The following is a 20,308-nucleotide window of genomic DNA, read 5'->3' on the forward strand; positions in this document are numbered from 1 at the left end:
CCTGGACTGGCTGGAGAACTGGGCAGAGGAACCTCATGAGGTTCAACACGGGCAAGTGCAGAGTCCTGCACCTAGGGAAAAATAACTCCATGCACCAGTGCAAGCTGGGGGCTGACCTGCTGGAGAGCAGCTCTGCAGAGAAGGACCTGGGAGTGCTGGCGGATGACAAGTTGACCATCAGCCAGCAATGTGACCAAGAAGGCCAATGGTCTCCTGGGCTGCATTAGGAAGAGTGTTGCCAGCAGGTGGAGGGAGGTGATCCTGCCCCGCTACTCAGCCCCTGGGGAGGCCTCATCTCGAGTACGGTGTCCAGGTCTCGGATCCCCACTACAACAGAGACATGGAGCTACTGGAGAGAGCCCAGTGCAGAGCTACAAAGATGATCAGAGGGCTGGAGCACCTGCCCTATAAGGAACAGCTGCGAGAGCTGGGCCTCTTCAGCCTGGGGAAGAGAAGACTGAGGGGGGATCTTATCAATGTGGATAAGGACCTGAGGGGAGGGTGTCAAGGGGATGGGGACAAACTCTTCTCAGTTGTCCCATGTGACAGGACAAGAGGCAATGGGCAGAAATTGAAGCACAGGAAGTTCCGCCTGACCGTGAGGGGGAATTTCTTCCCTGTGAGAGTGACGGAGCACTGGCACAGGCTGTCCAGAGAGGTTGTGGAGTCTCCTTCTGTGGAGATCTTCAAGGCCCGCCTGGATGCAACCCTGTCTACCATGCTCTAGGTGACTGTGCTGAGCAGGGGGGTTGGACTAGATGATCTCCAGAGGTCCCTTCCAACCTTACCAATTCTGTGATTCCATGTAATTCTACTATGAATCAAAGAGAGACAAACAGAGTTGGTAAGAAGGTGTCGCAACTACTCTGTCACATAGGGAACACCAATGAATGGCATTTCAGTACATTCCATGTTTACAGGGAAAATGCTGGAAGTTAGAACGATGAAAAGCACTAACATTATGTAACTTAGATTTGCTTATAATAAAAGGAATTTTTTTCAAAGCAAAATGCCAAGTCTGAGCTTATTTACATTTTTTCTAAAAATCAGCAAAATAGTTAATTATTCTTTTAGTTATGATTTAGTCAATAAACTGCTCTGAGCTCAACTTTGCAGTATGCTATCTCATATATATCACATTTCACATAATGAAAGAGTGCTGTTTCTACCTAGGCACATTTTTATAAGTAAGATTAAATGGCAGCTTGGTTTATAAAAGCTTTTATGGCACTGCTTCATTTTAAATAATGTCTTCTGTATGAAAAGAGATAACAGAAGTAACAGAACAAGCAATACGTTACGTCGACTTTTCCAACAACCCATTTCCTCCTCATTTGCCATATTCTTCCCAAAACTTAGCCAAAAATTTCCTTTACTTACCAGTTGAGCTTGATTCAGGGCCCATCCATGCAGCTCAAACCATAACTATAGCCCAAAAGTTACGAGGATTAAAACAACATCTGAAGATATATGTGCGCAGAGGCATAGTGTCAAGCTAAAGTCTATGCAAACAAATGACATAGGATATATCCTAAGAGGAGGCCACAAGTTTCCTTAAAATTAGCATTCCCTGAATAAACGGAGTGTTGGGCTTTAGGGACTCAAAGCTATTTATTCCAGTGTGGGCCAAAAGACCCACTCCAAATGGCCTCACAAATAAAATTAAATAAATTGACTGTAGCTTTTTCTGGACCACCCTTTTTCAGGTAGTATTATCATCCAAAAATAAGATGAGATTGGACCATCTAGACTATTGCTCTGTAAGAAACAAAACTAAAGAAAGTATAATTACTGGAAAGCAATTTTCAATTGTTAGAGTTGTGACTGCAAAAGCAATTTCTCAGAGGCAAGTGTCATTGAAATATCATCTTGGCTGCTTTGCCATGTACTTGCAAAGAAAGTCATACTTCATGAAAATAAATCAGCTGTATCATATTTTGAAAAAGTTTGGTTACAGGAAAGAATAAATTAGGTAAATAAGAAACTTCATATTAATTGCTATTCTGCATCTTTCATGCATTTCCTACAATCTTATGTTTTGCTAATGCTAGAATTTGCATGTTTTTATTCTGTAATGATCTCTTGTCAAGTATAGAGGTTTAATATTAGTTATCAAATGCTGCTTCTGATTCAAATTCACCTCAAGAGAGGGCATTTATATTCATTATGTGCCACATATAAATATTCATACAAGCAGAGATAATTGATACCAGTATTTGAATTTAAGTACAATAATCGCTTGTACAAACAACTCATTAATAGTACTTTGAAAAGATGAAGGGCTATGTAAAGTGCTAAGTGTGTTATCTGACTTGCATTGACAACGTGCAGTTCAAGAAATCCATTTCAGTTCATCTCCTCGCCCACTTCACGATGTAAATTAGAAGTGTTAGAGACGAAAAGGTACCGACTGAACAGTTCAGTTCATCCCTTCCTCCCAATTCCTCCCCCCAATTTATCTACAGAATTCATTCCACATTAAGTACTCCCTACACAAAGTTGCTTTTTCTGCATATAACCTCTATTTTGTTTGTTACCACTAGTTTTGCAGAACTTCACTGACGCTCTAGTGAATGTGCATTTCAGAGGATTTCATGACATTCTATCTTAGTAATGATGTAGAGGAAGAACCTAATTGTCCTTAATCCTCCATTTAAAATAGGTTAGATGAAATCCTCTTTTTGACTGAAGTAAAGAGATTAGTCGGTGCCACCGAGAAACACTCGTTTTGCGCCTCCTCCTCCCTCTTTGTATCTATACAAGTTTAATGATTAATGAAGGAAACAAATTAACTAGTCTCACATTTCCAAAAGGGAAAATAAGTCTACAGGGAATAGCAAAATTCACATAAAAGTGCTTCTGTGAGATCTGCTTATATTCATTCCCAATTCTTAAGATTCTTGTTTGTAGTAGCTACCAAAAAGGGGGAAGAAAATAAATAAATAAATAAATAAGAACATCACAGTCACACAGTATACTTTAGTAAACAGACTTCGGAACAGCTTAGATGAAGCTTTTATTACCATTACACACCCGGATCCCTGACAAATCTTGACATAATTCTTGACATTGCTGAGTAAATTATGCACAATTTCAGAGTGCCCATGTGCACACACGTGCGAGTGAATGTGTGTGCACATAAGCAGATGGAGGAACAAGAAGAAAATTGGTGGCAGGAAAAGGAACACAGAATAACATTAAGCAGCCAAGGGAAAAAAGACACAGATACTGTATTCCTATCTTCACCTGCTATTCTTCCTCTGATTTTGATTACCTCAAAGCCTTAAACTACCCTTACAACTTCTCTCCACAGAAGAGCTCTCATCCCTGTTAGAAGGCAAGAAGCACAGAGAAATTCATGTCCAAATACTGAGAAATCCCTAGGTACCTGACAAGGAAGAATCTGGGCTCAAATTATCAACCCATAGTCTTCCATGAATTCTGTGAAGAAATATTGAATTAAACAGATTTTCTTCATTCCAGACAAGCTCCCTAACTGCTGGCTCATCTCATCATCCTCCCAGAATAATCCAGGTTAGGCTGCCAGCTTCTTTCTAGAAGGAGTGCATTTTAAGTGTAATATCACAAATAATTCTAATTTTGCAAATGTTGACTATCAAAGTTAAATTAAAGAAAACTTCCAAGTTGATTTAGAGCAAATTTTTTTATCACACGCTTTTCAGAGTCATTATGGGGTGAAGAGAGGGGGAGAAAAACTGGTGTTTGTCTCATACACAAAAAAGATCCTTGGTTTGCCTTGTCTACCTGCAGTTGTTGCCATGGCAATTACAGCAAAGGAGATAATAGTATTCCAGTGTCATTCTGCCTCACAGTTCTGGATGAGCTTCAGTTGAAACATCTCTTGGCAATTATACAAATAGAAATACTATGTTATCCTGTGTAATAGTTAACCAATGGAATAAGAAGCGTTACTCCAAAAATTGTAATTGACTATGAGACTTTGAGGAGTCAACCTATTTTGTAAAAAACACACACCCCCCACTCACATAGCAAAGTCAAATCCAGTTGCATAACAGGTGCTAAACATCTGCTCAGCACATGACATGGAGGAGGCAGCCCACTGTCAGTCAGGTTGTAAATATTAAGCAAAAAAACTTCTCAGCTTTCTAGTCACATTTAAACCTAGTTAGATTATACAAATCTGTTATCCCTATCTTGACAGCACAAATAGGAGTCAGTCATGGTACTTTTTTGTGAAGCCTTTTAGTGTTACAGTGGTACCTTTAGCCAGTAACTGGGCTGACAAGTAAACGTGTTTCATTAGTATGAGTCTACTTTTTAAAGTAGACACATACTAAAAGAAAACCATATCTCACCTTGTCCTTTTTCTTGTTGCAATTACTATTGCATGATAGGGGCTAAAAAGAATGAGAAATAGTGAGCAGGGATTTTAAGCTATAGATGTGCTACTTCATACCTTGTCTTCTTCCATTCCCAAGAAAGATTTTGAAAAAGCTTCTTGCCTTCAGTATTGATGTATTGTGATGCTCTAGAAAAAGCCTAAGTACAGAATTATAATGAAAAAAGCATGCTGTCAACAGACAAAAATGACTGTGCAATTCTTGTCTCAAAGACAAGAAAAAGATCAAGACAAGAATATATGATGCTAAAAATGGCAAGGTTAAAAGTTCTTGATCTATTTTAAGTCACTGAAAGACTTCTATAATTTAGAGCCTCCAGAAGAAGTGTTTTCTATCATCCAAGAGTATCTGATGAATGTAGATGAGCAATATTGTGTAGTCAATAGCAACTAGCTTGTAATACGCACTCTGGCTTCCTCTAAGGGTACTCTTTCTGTGTAATGCTGTCCCATTTTCACATTTATTCTCAAATGAAGTCACATCTTCCATGTATAAGTTAACTAATTGATACCTTAGGAGGGAGGGGGGGAGAGGTGAACAAAGTCCACACAATTCTCCGTATTTCTTCTCCCTCTGCTTTCTGTCAGTTTTTTTTGGAGGTCTGGGGTGTTTTTGAACCTATGACTATACCAGAACATCTGTAGAGAACATCACAGGACTAGAATGAAGGCAGAGAGTCATCATCGATATGCAAGAACTAGTTAGATTTGCAAGACTGTCAAATCCTTTCAGCCAGACACACTTGATGTTCAGTAGTAGTAACTTCTGAGGGAAATAAAACTTTCGAACTTTGCCTCTTTAAAACATAAGCTGAAAAAATTACAAAGGGCAGCACTCAAACATAATCACTCCACACAGAATCACTCCCAAGGGAAAAAGTATTTAGGAGAGATACAAACCAGTAATTTAGGGGAAACAGGAAGCCAAGAGCTACACATGCTCTTAAACGTGTTCTGCCACACCTCCTGCACGCAGAGGGTGGGGCTATGGTCTGGAATCCTCCACAGAAGAAACCAGTAAGATTTGTTTTCCTGAAATCAGATGTGGTTCACTCCTGCACACCGACTTCTACAAGAGATACTAAAAGTAGACTACATACCCTAGAAAGACACAAACATTTAAGAAATGCAAGATACTAACCAGTGTCCTGTATGCAAAGGTATAGCCCCTACTGAGGATAACTTTTGTACAGTTAAGACAGCCTGTGGATAGAAAGTCAAGATATAAATATACTTAAAAGGCTTTTAAAGTAAACAGCTTAAATTTATGCTGATGAAGTATAATCCTGAAAAGAAAAAAAAAAGTTAACCTTTTTGACTTACTGTAAACGATAGCTAGGAAGCAAGTAGTATTTAAAAAGACACCCTGACAAAGAAACATCTAAACAGCATAATAAGGTAGGGTACACTAGTAAGCATGGGTGCAGGAAAAGGTGAAAGTAGAATGGAAAAGGATACTCTCATCTGTATTATATTTACACTTTTATCTATAGAAATATGCCCATGCTACAGGGCAAACAAGCTCAAAGTGGCCTGGATTAGCACATAACCTGAACGAGTACAAACTTTTTCAGGAAAGGCAGGCAAGGAAAAAGGGACAAATTTGGAAGAGGAGAGAAAAAGGAAAAAAAAGTAAGTACACACACACACACCCCTCTACAAACAAAACAGGGGTCAGAACACAAGTTAAGCATGATATATACTACTGTTCTTTCAGCTCTGGAACTAACTGTAACAAATTCAGTTCTTCAGTTGCTCAAGCACTCTGCCCATACTGGCTTTTAAGAAGGAGAAAAATATATATATATAAATAATAAAAAAATCCACTTCAGACAAAAGAAGCTTTGTGACAGTGATCCTGGGGGGGGGGGGGGGGGGGGGGGAGGGAGTGGAGGAGGTTACAGCCATTACAGCTACTATTCTGGGAGGAGAGAGGAAAAAAAAATTGTTGGAGGGTAGGGGGGGATGTTACTTTGATAGCAATTTCAGCCTACTGTATAATTTGCCAGTTTTCAGGTAAATATGTAAGTTCATACAACTGAATTAAGTAGAGACAAAAGTAGGGCATCTGAAACTCTTCATGAATGGACTGTTCCTTTGGACAAATAATTCCAAAGCTGTAATGCTTACAATCTCTCGAACTTTCAAGTAAAAGCAGTATCAATCTTTCTTTTATCAAAGCCACCTAAAATGGGGGGCAGTGGAACGACACACAACAAACCTGAAGCTCAATACTCATTTATTTCTACTAGGACTATGTACACAAGTAAAATACTTAGAAAATTAATTAGAAAGCTGTTTTAGAACTATACTGCCAACAGAAACAACACATTGCCTACACTAGTGACTAAAAGCTACAGGCTTCCATAAAGTTTACTACTAAACATGCTAAAGAAAACTTACCTAACCAGGAAGTTTCATTAGGTTATCAAACACCTCAAACTAAGACTAGAGTCAACTCATTTCTATAAAAGTGGAAAAAACAAAACAAAACAAAAAAAACCCATCCATTTGTCAAGTGACTTATTCTACCCCTTACTCTCTTTCCTTAAAAAAGGAAAGGGGGGAGTTGGAAAGTTCTGCAGTGTTAACAGACCAGAAATGTCTCAAGAGCTGAAGTGTAATAAATTACTGCTCCTTTTGAAAGTGAAGCAGTATCTGCTGCTAGATGCATTAACAGACAGTTACAAAGGCAACCAATATTTAACATCCAGGTTTGCAGTCCTGAAGAATAGAATATGAAAGAGGAGAAGCAACAAAGTGGCAGGATTTTTAAACACACTACACAATAGCAGCAAAACTGTTCAGTAATACAGTTCTTTGACTCAGTAGCACTGTACAATCCAAAGCAGTCAGCTTGGGCAGCTGCATTTACTGATCAGGGCCAGCTGTCTTACAAATACAGAACAGACTGTCACCATAGGCTGCAAGATGTTTAGTGACCATTTAGTGTCCAAGCAAACATATGCTAAGAGCAACATTTTCCAGACTGCCTGAAGCAGCAGATAACTTCAGGCATACTGAAATCCACATTTAGCCACAAATAGCTGCCATGGGCACACACACAACTGAAGAAAATAAAATGAACTTTTTTCCCCTTGTATGAAGGATATGGTATTAAGACCTGGATGCCTTGTTCTTTATAGCAAAGAGATGGCTCATGCTCTAAGAAGGTCTTCAGAAGTCTCAGGATTACCAGACAAAGCTAATGCAACTGCAGATATATGAGCAAAATGCTTGATGGTATCTAAACGATGTCCCAAATAATTAAGATTGTGTCCTTAGAAGATTACTGTTTTATAGTTAGTTTATCATGGGATGCTTAATTCCTCCCTAAGTAGGGCATTGCTTAATATTAAACTAGTAAGTTTCTCATATCACTGATGATACAAACAGGCCCTGCACAACACTTACAGGAGGGCAGTACACAGTCTTGGGACTACTGAATTAATGTGAGGCTGGCCTCCCTGGAGTAGCACGCGTCCTCTGGTGAACGCACAAACAATCTAAGGAAGAGATGATAGAGCAGCACATTGTCTGATGCAAATACAACACGCAGAAAAAGAGCTTATATCCTAACAGAGCAGGTGACAAATACTATGCCTATACCCTCTCCCCCCTCCCCCAAAAAAGCAATTTTCTTATTTTGCCAACATGGCAATTATCTCCATTGCTTAGGGAGGCTAATTAAACATTTTGACAATTGTACTGTTTATCTTAATTGAAGAAGAATATTCAGATTCTGTGATCCCAGGTAAATTAAAAAGTTGCATATGGCAATGTTTCTGCTTAATTACTCAAAAGATGTATCTAAAATATTTGATCATAATCTGTAATTTTTTTTAATTGGGTCTGATAAATTATTCTGTGTGTTTGTTATTCTGTATGTTTTACTGCTTCATTCTTACACCATACTTCATCCTGAAGGATTTAAAAGAGTTTATAACACTACATTGAACTTGAGGTTAACTGCACTTAAACAGTTAACTTCAAGTTAACTGATTTTGTTAGAAAACAAAATTTTTTAAACAAACAAACAAACAAAAAAAAACAGATTTTGTATTGCAAGTTATTCTTCACCAACAGCCCTACAAATTGTGTAGGGCTACAGCCATGGTAAGGAAAAAAAGGAGCTAGAGTGAGAAAGAAAAATCTGCAGGGTATAAGGAAAACACTGCAGAATTTCAGTTTAGAACACAGACAAGAAAAAACTATCATTGTCTTTCTGTCCTAAGAGGCTCTTATACCATCTCTTGGGGAAAAGATATAAATTACAATATGACTAGCATGCTGAGTATCTATCCAACTGATATCACTGAAGTGTTCCAAATGCCTAGAAGATGCAAATAAATGAAAGATGCTCTATGCAGGTAGAACAGCAGACAAGTATTTAAAAATGTTAACCAATTCAAGCTGAATTCAGTTTCCTGACAGCACCCAAACAGTTATTCCACAGCGCCTTGGAAAATTACAGTACTTTGCATTACTTCGAGATAGTGACTGTAAGAACAGTAATGAGGGGAGACTTCCACCTCCGCAGAGTCAAAGAGGAACACTGATATTTAACTTATGCCCTAACAATATATTGGGGGGCACAGAGGAAGAGACATCAGGCAGAACTCTTGGAGACTATCACATTAGAAGCTCCCATTCATACAATGCAGAACAACCACTTATTAGCCTGAGATCATATCATATGCTTGCTAAGAGCTCCAAGTTACCTCAGCTATGCCTCCACCTTGCATTCAGCCAAGAGTTAATACTGTTTTAAGGGTTCTGATGATAATCCAGGGGTCACTCTGCTCTGGGAAACAGCTGTGGTTCAACAAGTCCAGGACAAGATTGGAGAATAGAAATTCACAGCCCTAGGACCTCAATTGCAGGATTTCCTCTGTATATATTTCCACTAAATCCAGGCTTAGGTTTATTCATTCAGATACAAGCGTAAGATCTATCTATCCCCTCTGACTCTCCTGGAGAAGAATCACTGCCTTGGTCTCCCAAATTAAAAAGCAGCCTCCAAAGAGGCAAGCACATCTACACTAAAGCACCTCTGCTTTGCATATAGCTTTGTGTGAACAACTATGGTAAAATATTGCTGACTTGCATCTGCTGCTCCTTCAAGACAGTCTGTTTCAGGCCCTGAATTCAGAATGCTCATTTTCATTTTTTACTGCTGTAGCTCTATAAAAATAGTTGAGCCATAGGGGGTTGGGGACACACACCACCCCCCCCACACACACAACAGAAAAATAACACATTATCTTGCCAGATCTTAGGAACCTTACTGAAATGACAACCCTGAATTTACTCAGAACTCATAACTTTTTTCCAGAAAATGCTTTATTTGCAAGAAGAAATTTAAAATTAAGTAGCCAAACTAGATGACTGAGAAAGAAATGCAAAAGAAAGAATATACAGGTGAAAACATACACGGCAACCCAGAACAGCCAGACAACTTTACAGAGCGCACTTGTTCGTATTTCCAAAAGCACAGTACTTTCTGTGTTGCACTTTGAGCAACATTTTCTCACAAGGGATATAAGAATGTTTTGTATAGGTTTTAGACTGCTAACTTACACTCATCAACACAGTACAACTTTCAGTTTGCAGTTTGTCATCACCCAACACACTATGTTCTCAAGCTGATTTAATCATACTTGATGCTTACACTTAAGTTTACTTTGGAAAACAGTTTAGCAAGTGTTATGCAAAGAAGAGATTTAGAGACATCAGCATATTTTGTGTACATTAGAAACACTACGATTTTGGGGCTATTTGAAAAGGCTCCAGATATGTGCAAAAAAAAGTCTTAAACCAAATCCTATACTTAAATCAGCACAGCCAGATTACTTCCAAACATATCCTGTCTGTGTCTAGAGCTCAGCACCATCCACCTGGGCTTAGCCTATCCAACAGAGATATTTTTGATGTTCTTATACCTCATCATATTTGGGTATTCTCCTTCTTCTTAAGGTTGCTCTCTAAGGATCTGTAAATACAGCTACTTTCAGGATTCACCTCTCCATTCTCTCCTTACCCTATAAAACATTCTAATAATAATAAAAAAAAAAAAACACTCTACGGTTGTTTTTCCACCACTGAAATTCTTCTTCCTTTCCATGTAAGTGCAAAATTTCAGCCTAAGTTACATGTAGATCACCCTGATGTGCACAAAACTAAGATGTTCACTTTTGTTGGAACAGAGTGTGAAAGTCTCATGACCTGCAGTACTTGTACCAAATACATCTACCTTTCCCACGCAGGAAAACCCCATTATCTCTTACTAATGCTACCTCTTATCTATTTTGAATTTCCTCTTCCACACTCAAAAGTACCAGTTCACAGCTTCCCATTTTTATTGGCAATCTCTGTGCCTTGTACTACATACTTCTGCATTTAAACTGGCAAATGCTGTTACTGAGACCACGGTTCTGAGGGTTGGTTGCCAGTTCAATAAAGCTAGATTTAACAACACTCACCGGGGGTGAGACCAACTCACTACACTACCTACACTTGCATGCACTCTAACGCACTCCTAATTTGCTCCTCCATAGATACTCTTTGGTCAGCATGTTTTCCCCCATCCATCTTGATAGGAGGATCTCAACTCACTTTCCCGCAAATAACCCGCGTCTCGTGCATTTGAGCCTTATCACGCGCATCTACAAAATAGAATAAAATGAGTTCTTCTGAATTCGTCAGGGCATTTAAACTGGACAATTCCAGAAAACGCAGCTCGACCGAAACGACTCCACGGAAGAGCCCTGGAGCCCGCCTGCCCCGCTGCAAGGCGGCACTCCCCGGCACGCCGCAGCTGCCGGCGCGGGCAGGGCAGCGCCGGAGGGAGCCGTCCCGGCCGGGCGGCTGGTACTCACGTATCGGCTCACGAGGGTCCGGAGGAGGCTGCAATCCATGGCGGGGGCCGCCGCCGCCGGGCGCTCAGCACCGCGCCGCCCGCTGCTGGCTGCTGCTGCCGCCGGCCTCCCTGGCTCCCCGCACCCGCCACATGCAGCGACCGCGCTCGCCGCCCCGGCTCGGCTCGGCTCGGCCCGGCTACACCACGCGCGCCGCGGGCACGGGGCGGCCGCGCCGCGCGCTCCCCCTCGCCGCCGGGGCGCGCCGGCCCCTCATGCCCGCCGGCGCCGCCGCCCGCTCCGCGGAAGGGAAGCGCGGAGGGAAGCGAAGAAAAAGCGAGAGAGAGGGGACGGGAGGGGGGGGGAAGAAAGCGAGAGAAAAAAAAAGCCGCCAACAGTTTTCGAGGCGGCTCGCTCGCAGCTCCCGCCCCCTCGCTCTGCCCCCCTAGCGCCGCCCGCGAAGGGCTTTATCCCGCGGGCGGGACGCTGCTGCCGCCGCGGGCGGGACGCCTCCCCCCGCGGACCCGCCCGCTGCCGGCGCGGCGCGGCGCGGCACGGCCCGGCACAGCCCGCTGCCGCTTTGATCTCGTTCGGGCTTCCCAGGCAGCGCACGTCACGCGGCGTGGGCGAGCATGCGCGCGCCGGCGCCACGCCCCCTCCCCCCCCCGCCCGCCCGCCAACGCGGCCGAGCCGGCAACGGCAGTAACGGCTGCGTTGCTGGCCCAAGCGAGCGAGAGGCTGAGGGAGTTGTCGCGCAACGGCGCAGGAGGTGTTTAAATGCGCTTCTCCTCCTCCGCTCTGCCGTCCGGGAGGTGCCAGCCGCGTGCGGGCCCCGCTTGCCCCCGGCGCAGGTCGGGCTGAGGTGCGCCCGGAGCGCCCCGCCGGCGGCGCGGCACTTCGTGAGGGAGAAGCGACGCGGGCGGCCCGCGCGAGAGGAAGGGCGGGTGGAGGAGGCGCAAAGCGGCGGGGAGCGGCCGCCGCTCCACTCCGCTCCGGCAGCTCGCGGCGGAGGTGGCGGCGGCCCGACGGCGCCGGACCGGCCGCGGGCCCCCCGGAGCGCCGGGGCGGGCAGCGCCCTCCGGTGGGAGCTCTGAGAGAAGGGCGGTGGCTCTGCCGCGGGATTTGGCGTCCCGTCGTCTCCGGGCGTGCGAGTGGCTCCTCGTTAGATCCCAGATACGTATAAATAATTCTTACTGACACCAGATACCAAGTTAAGTTTGTATTAAATGTAACGTCTGCTTAGCACAGCTCTGAGCGTGTTCCTTTGTGTACAGGCATTCAAGGAAGTGCGCTCTTTACACTGCTGGCATGTGGCACAGTCTTGTATCTGGACAAGGAACAGGCAGAAACTTTTTTTTTAACGCAGTAAAAACAGTTAAATCTCCTTTCAGTGACAGGAGCCCAAAATTATAGCCCTAAAAAACCTGCAAACAATATAAATGACTTACTTTGATTCTTGGGTGAAAAGCAGAGATCAACAGAAATGTATACAAAGAAAAGTAGAAACATGTTTTTATTTTCTAACAATACCAGCAAGAATTTCTTTAAAGGCCTTTGTTTTCCCCCAGCTGCTATATTTTCATGCCTTTCACAAAGGCAGTAGTACCGAAGAACTAGCGTGACTTTGCTAGAAACTTACAGGTCGTATCAGGCAATCACTCTGTACCATTTAATTTTAAAAGAGCAAGTCTTTAAATATTTTCTCCATAATTAATCAGAACTAATTAATTTCATAAAATTCAATGTTTTCATTAAGAAGTTATGTTACCAAAAGCAAACAAAACCCAAAGCATTTTGTACAATCAGAACAAAAATCCTACACTCATCATGTAAGCTGCTCTTTATGGCCTAGATCATGGCCTAAATTAGTCAACTTCCAGGCCTTTGGTTTTGTGTTTTCATAATTCATTAGTTCTCAAGACACCATAAAATCTTCTAGACCAAAGAATACCTAATAGGTATCTGAATTTCTAATAGGATTATCATATGGGGAAAAAATAAAGATTACACCATTAGAGGTCATCATATAAATACCAAAAAAAAGGGGGAGGGGGGCATGTGACCAGTTCTTTTACAGGTCACCTTTAATTTAAATGTGTTATATAAATTCAGCATTTTTTATTACTGGTTAGGCTGCAAAATGTATAATTTAATGTGCCGTAAGTGCAATGTGGTCAAGCTAATGTTGCTGTTCAAACTCTAAAATGTTGACATAAAAAACAAATTTCTTGTTTTCTTGTTACTACTAATAATTTAGATTATTTTTGACTCAGCTGTGTTTTTCATGCTCCTATTTGCAGATTTAACATTTCTGTAATATAGGTTTCTCTACCTACATTTCACCTTGAAGAAATTACCACTGAAACTTAAATTTGGAATACTGCGAAACGATGCTTATACTGTACCACTAGCATTTTGTTAAAAGACTAAGAATTTATCTTAAAATAAGCTCTTCTGTATGAGCTAACAGAAAGCTACTTTCTTGTCTGCTTATTAACATGAACAATTAAATATTAATATTCTATGGGTAGGTTGTCACTCTTTAGGAAACTCATTTGATACAAACAATTAGAAGAATCTAACTTACAAGCATGAAGTTAAAATTTCTAAATGCCTAAATTTGCTGAACTGAAACTTGAAATTACTTTGGTTGTTTTTTTAAGGTATTTCTCTGTCTAGCCTTTCCATTTTCCAAGAATCCATGGAATATTTGGAATACTCATAGTTCATGGTATTTTTACAAGTTAAGCCACCTTTAATCAATCCATCTTTAGTTACATTGCTTGTTACTTAGATTTTGAATGAAATCAAATTTTAAATTATGCAGAAATTTACTTTTAAAAGTTTCTTACTTTTACTATCTTTAGTGGTTTCTTTCATCTAAATAACACCAGACATTTCCAACAAAATTAAGTATCATCTCTTCATCGAAGCCAGTAACTAGCGTTATCTTCATTTTGCATCATGTAGAAATTCTAGCAAAGCAAGTTCAAAGATTTATACTCCGACAAGTTAAAAACTGCAATATATCTATCTATCTATCTATGCATATGTATGTATATCTTTGCCATTAGAGACTAACCTAGAACCCTGTGTTAGGTGTGTAAGCCACTTGATACCCTGCATAAAGCATTTCTAAAGAGCAAAAAGTTTACGTGATGAGCAAGGTACAGTTAACAGTAGCTAACTAGGCATGATAATCAGGGGGATACTTCTGAACTCCTTGCTGTCTCCTCAGCTAGCTCACCAAGATGTGGCTGCAAGAAAAATTTTCTTCAGATCCAGAGCCTGGAACCCACTCCTGGGAATAGGTCCCATAGGCATGCAAAGGTCTACTATATCCTTTAAGAAGAAAGTAGGACCAATTTCCAGAGCAAAGGAAGTGAGACTCATGTTTCTGCTCCCTCCCTCTGTCAAGGAGAGGCTCAGGTCCACATTTATCACTTCCAGGCTAGTGCTCAGCATAAGCTGAGATGTTTTTCTGTCCTTCTTGTTAAAACTGTGGTACTGTGCTGTCAAGAAAGAGAGAAAAGGAGCACAGCTGCATCCTAAGCATATATTGAGATGAAATCTCGGCCTGCATTACTTGTCCTTTGTACTTTCATTTCCACAAAAAGGAAATGTGCAGGCCAGAAAAGCACATTGGTAGGTTCCTGAAAGTTACCACAGCTGGCACTTGCTGATTGAACTGTCTTGTTCACAGAGGGCTGAAGAGCAGAAATATATGCCTTTTTGGAGTAACAAAGTGAAGTAGTGCCTCTAGGGTTAGTAAGCAACTGAGCAGGGTGCTTAGGTCATACTTTTGGGCTTAGGTACCTCAAATCTGCCTAAGTCAGGCTTAAGGTGCCTGAGTCCTTTATTGGATCTAGTCTCAAGTGACTGGCTCAAAGGTCACATTGTGACTTAACAGTAGAGCCAAAAAAGGAACTTAGATCATATTGGTCATGAACCTATTCTGCCTATTGTACAATGCTTTACTTTAAAACAGGTTATTAAACTGGTATTCTTCTCTCTGAATATGCCATCACATTTATTTCACTCCTAATTTCTCTTTTTAAAAATAAATTTATAAAATTATCTGTATGCTGTATCTACCTTGCCTGACTTAACTGTCTTCACATTTCTAAATATCTTGCTTCTTTTCTGACTGCAAATTAGAGCTCCTGTTCCTATTACTCTCCACTTCTCATTCTTATTGAGTAGTTTTTTCTGATCCATAATTGGTCTCTCAGCCTACTCCCATCTGCCCCATCCAGTTCTTAGTTGGTTTAGATGTTACTACTTACACAGAATCCCACACCCCTTCTTACTTCCTTGTTATATCAGTACAACTCTGCTTGAAACATTCTGTTTATTGTTTAAATAGCATTAGACACAAGGTGAATATTTTAATGTACAAAATCCTTACTCTTCTTATATCGTATTTTCTGCTACTTTGCAATCCTTACTGAGTGACCCTTGTTTTATAGTTACAATGAAAATGCTGGAAGACCAGTCCAGGGTCCACAAAACACTTTATACTGAATTACTTTTCTGAGGCTGTGGTACTCCATGGTCTATCTCAGCTTTGGTAGGAAAACAGGGTTTTAAAACATTATGCACCAGCCAAGCCTCAGTGAAGTCCCACAGTTACCAGAAATACTTTGGTTACATAGTACACATTAGTAATATGGTAGATCTACATCAGAGGCACTAGAGATCTAAATTTCAAAATGTTTAACATATGTTTGGATTCCTACTTCCTATTATGTTAGTGCTATATATTTCTTGAGGTTTTGGGCTTTAAGCTCCTCATACAAGCAAAGAAACTAAATACTTTTTGAATGGATAAGAGCTGAGTTGGGCATATGTGAGAACAGTATGAAGACAGAAAAACAACAGAGATTGAAAAGCCATTAATCATATGCAGCTCGTCTGCTTGAGAAACTATTATATGTTTTGAGTGAAATTGCTTATCCTGCAGTGTTCCTGGCTTTTTCCCTACAAATGTATCACTTCTTAATTGTGTCCCTCCATTATATTTCTGAAAAGCTAATCAAAAGAACAACTTCTTTTTCTTCTCTCTTCTACACCATATATTTAAATGAGTTAATTTATATTAACAAGGGAGATTATTCACCCGGTGGAACAGATGTTTGTGCTTTGATCTATTGCAAATATTATTTTTTCAGACCCTTCTGAATATTTTGTATGAAATGAGATACCAACAGTAATTTTGCAGTCTTTATCTTACATTAAAAACTTTTCACTTCCTAGTGTTTGTGATAGATGCACTTCATTTGAAGAAGAATGTAATCAAAGTTACTGTAGTACTCTAAGGACTTACCTGTTCGGGACATCTGTGGAAGATGAATCAACAAACAGTGTGAAGCCAAAGTGAGTAAAATGGCCAGCATCAAACCCTTGTTTTGGTGATCTTATTCAGCAGTAGAGTAGCCTAAACAACAAAAGATTAAGCTTTGGATATTGACTCTTGCTTGAGAGATACTGCACTTCAGAACATGATGCTTTCGTTTGGGAAAAGGTACTCCACAATTTTAGCAGATTTGTGTTACATATTTTATACTCCTGGAGATGTGTCCATTTCTTTGTTGCCTCTGGGAAATCTAGATCATCTGTCATTTTGGTGAGAATCAAATTCTAATATCCAGATCTATGCAAATACCTTGGAAAGATGAAAGAAAATATGGAAGATATATATGACACTTCCTAACTTGTGGTGGTGGTGGTGATTTACTTAACATGCTTTAGGTATATGCTGTGTGCATAGCAAAATATGGTTAAGGATTTTTTTGAGAATCTTTGTGTTGATCTGTTTTTCTCCAGGAAGTTCATGTGAAAATAAGACATATTTCTGAATTTTTGACCTCTCTATTCCTAACCTCTGACATTAATGCATAACTTCTTTTATACTCAAATGCTGAATGCACTGTGATGTGACAAAAAATAATTCCCACATCTTTGCTACCAACATGATCTTTGTTATGTAATTTCGTAAAAAAATCCTGTAAAGAAACACAGTTTAACTTGTAAGTATCAGACATGATCAAGTAAATGCGTGTTAAGTTAAACAATTTGGCTACAATCCTCAGTCAGCTCAGACAGTTTTCCACAATCACAAACAAGATTTGTGCATCTATATTACCTATTATATATAACAATGAATTATAGGGGAATCCAGGTTGTTATCAAATAGATCTCTTCAAGAGATCCAGTTCCTGAGAGCTACAAAGCCTTCCCCCTCTCCCCCCCCCCCCCCAAGAAAAGCATTCGGGAAGATCTTACTACAACTGTAGAAGGTCCAGTTACATTGACCATTTGGACAACTTGCCCATTGCTGTGAAGCAGCATATTACACTCATTAAGAAGAAAACCAGCTTCCACCAGAGTAAGCTTCGCATGGGATGAAATGCTTTTGGCTGCTATGGTTGTTAATGTGATGTTCCATTTACTTCCTCATTCACTCACCTGCTTTCCTGTTCAAACACCATACACAACTACCTTCATAGATATTGCTGGAATAGTGACAAACCTCATTAGTGGCAGTCATGCATAACCAAAGAGAGAAAAAAAAAGATATAAATGAACAGGGAAACAGAAGAAAGGAAAATGCTGGAATCTATAGGTAATGAGGGTAGTATTTGTCTGTCGTTGCTGCTATGTGAAATTAAACTTTGTATTCTACTCTTCACTTTGTATTTGCATTGATGTTAGTCTTGCCTTATGTCTCTATTTTACACTCCAGTGCCTTGATCCTGCAATGAACGCCTCACAGTCAGACTCCTGTGACTGTAGAGCTGAGTGCAGTATCAGGATCTAGATGAGGAAAGTATTCTGTTTTTTTTTTTGTGTGTATCTAAAAGGGACACCATTTTATTTTGCTGTTGTATTTTATTTTCAGTAACACTTCATGTTTCTGGTTCTCATCTTTACATACCTTTTTCACTTTTTTTATATTGTTCTGGACAAACTGTTTAATGCATTCTACACTCTGAAAGTGTTAAATTCCAAATAAGTTGCATGTCTTCAGGCTTTCTTTTTTCTTAAATATCAAGAAGGAAGACATCATTCTTTAAAATTGTATGTAAAAATTACTGTCATATTCCATGATAACCAGATAGACTGGTAGACCAGGTAGACAGATTTACTACAACTAGTATTCATCATAGGATACTCCAAGTTAGGAGATACTTTCTGACAATATTTTAAAGCAATAGAAGCAAGTAGCTGATCTTCAAAAAGGTTAGTAAATAAAAAGCATATCATTTTCTGGCTACTTTAATGTCATCTGTAAAGTTATCTTTGTTCTGATGTAGTATTCAATCGAAGCTAGAAGAAATCTTCTTTTAGTGGTTTGTTTTTTCCCACCAAATAAGGCACTAAATATAGCAGTATGAGCATTCTGGGCTTCAAAAAGGCTGTGGTTCAGGTTTCTCAACAATATCTACATTTTCTCCTGGCTTTGTACAATTTGTTTTATATCTGTTTATTTCGGAAGCATGAGCAGCTACAAATCAATACATTAAGTACCAGAAATATTAAACACTACAAAAATGAACATTTGCTTAGATGAAAATTATGCAATAATATAGTCATCAGATTTTCCAGTTTGAAAGCTACTGCAAGTTAGAGGACAAGTTCCTTGCAAAGGGACAGAGCACTGCAGTGCTAGAGCAATCTCATTGGTCCCACATACAAGTCTGTGTACCTGTGCATCATTCTGATCTTCCCCTCACTCCTGGTTTTGTTAGATGCTACATTATCATGCACCAAGAGTTGACACAACAGGAGAGGATCCTTTCTCCACCCTACCAGCCTTGATGACCCCCCACAGGCAGCAGTGATGGCAGGAATGGAAGTAGAACAGCTATAGTTCCGTATTCTTTCCTTTTCTGTAAGTAAATCTTGGATGACAGTAACACAGACTCCATCTCTTTCATTTTCCTTTTCCAAAAGGCGCTACTATATTCTTTCAAACTAGAAAAAAATATCAGAATTCAAAGAAATATTTTCAAAATCATTTTTGGAAATGTTTTCACTACTAATGCCCTATACACAGTTTTTTCATATGCATATGGCAAGTTTTAAAACTAGCTCCTAAGGCCACAGCTTATTTGATTGAGAAGTGGTTCTTTAAGATGCTGCTGTATTTTCCCTTACTGCAGCTACGTCTGACTGATCTTGAGCGCTGCAGAGGCTTGGCATGGTAAGCATTGTCTATACTGGGAATCTTGCTGAGAGGGAACATGGTGAGATGTAGCCTTTTGAAGGCAGGCTCAATGAAGTGTATGAGATCCCTGAAGCTTTCAACCATGACAACATTCAATTCCATCATGTCACTTGCTGTGAAATGTGTAATGGCCACAGCCATTGCTTTTTTCCTGCGGGAGTTTGCATGTAATTGCAGTAAAGTTACTGTTATAAGTTTGCACCAACTTGTCGTTTCTGTATTGCTAGACATTGTTTCAGTTAAACAGGTCATAATTTATTCTTGGAGGAAAGATTCCTCCTGACAGAAATGCACTAACACAAATCTTTACTTCCTTTAAAGGGGCTTATAAAAATAAAAACTATAGAATTACGTAAAAAGCTAAAAATAAAAATTATATTAGCCTTTTTATTGTTTTGTCTTTCCTCCTAAGGGTACAGCCTGTTGACTTGTAAAATGTCTCTATATTATATGTAACTACAAATGATCGAATTCAGCATTCTCTTGTAACATTCCACTTCTTTCAATCTGGTGGAGGGAAGCAGGAAGGAGAGTCAGTCATAGAGTCTGGTATTCTCTATGGACAGAAGTATTCATCAGCAAATCTAGGAACTGATGGAGACCTCTTAGTCTCTTCACAACTTTTATAAGGAGGAAGTTGTATAGGTTGCTGAAAGTGCTTAATTTGCATGATTGTGAAAGATGCTTGCTCTCACTGGTATGTCTGCATTCGTTAGACTGGAAGTTTGTTTTTTCTGTGTCTTACTATGTTTGATGTAATGGGGCATATGGATTCCATGCTAATTAGGAAGGGCTAGTAAGCTGTGGTGACAACATTCCTGCTTTGTTCATGATACTTGT

General features: G+C 40.1%; 1 protein-coding gene across 1 annotated transcript in view; it reads right to left on the reverse strand.

Moving 5' to 3' along the window:
• The window catches only part of ATP11A (ATPase phospholipid transporting 11A), a 138,029-nt gene extending 126,656 nt beyond the window's left edge, over window positions 1-11,373 (reverse strand). The window contains exon 1 of the mRNA XM_062575480.1: window positions 11,260-11,373. Within this exon, the coding sequence (XP_062431464.1) occupies window positions 11,260-11,298 (39 nt within the window). The 5' untranslated portion in view covers window positions 11,299-11,373. The remainder of the gene's footprint in view (window positions 1-11,259) is intronic.
• Between the last annotated feature and the right edge of the window lie 8,935 nt (window positions 11,374-20,308).

This window comes from Rhea pennata, chromosome 1 (assembly GCF_028389875.1).
Source record: "Rhea pennata isolate bPtePen1 chromosome 1, bPtePen1.pri, whole genome shotgun sequence".
NCBI classification, from domain to species: Eukaryota; Metazoa; Chordata; class Aves; order Rheiformes; family Rheidae; genus Rhea; species Rhea pennata.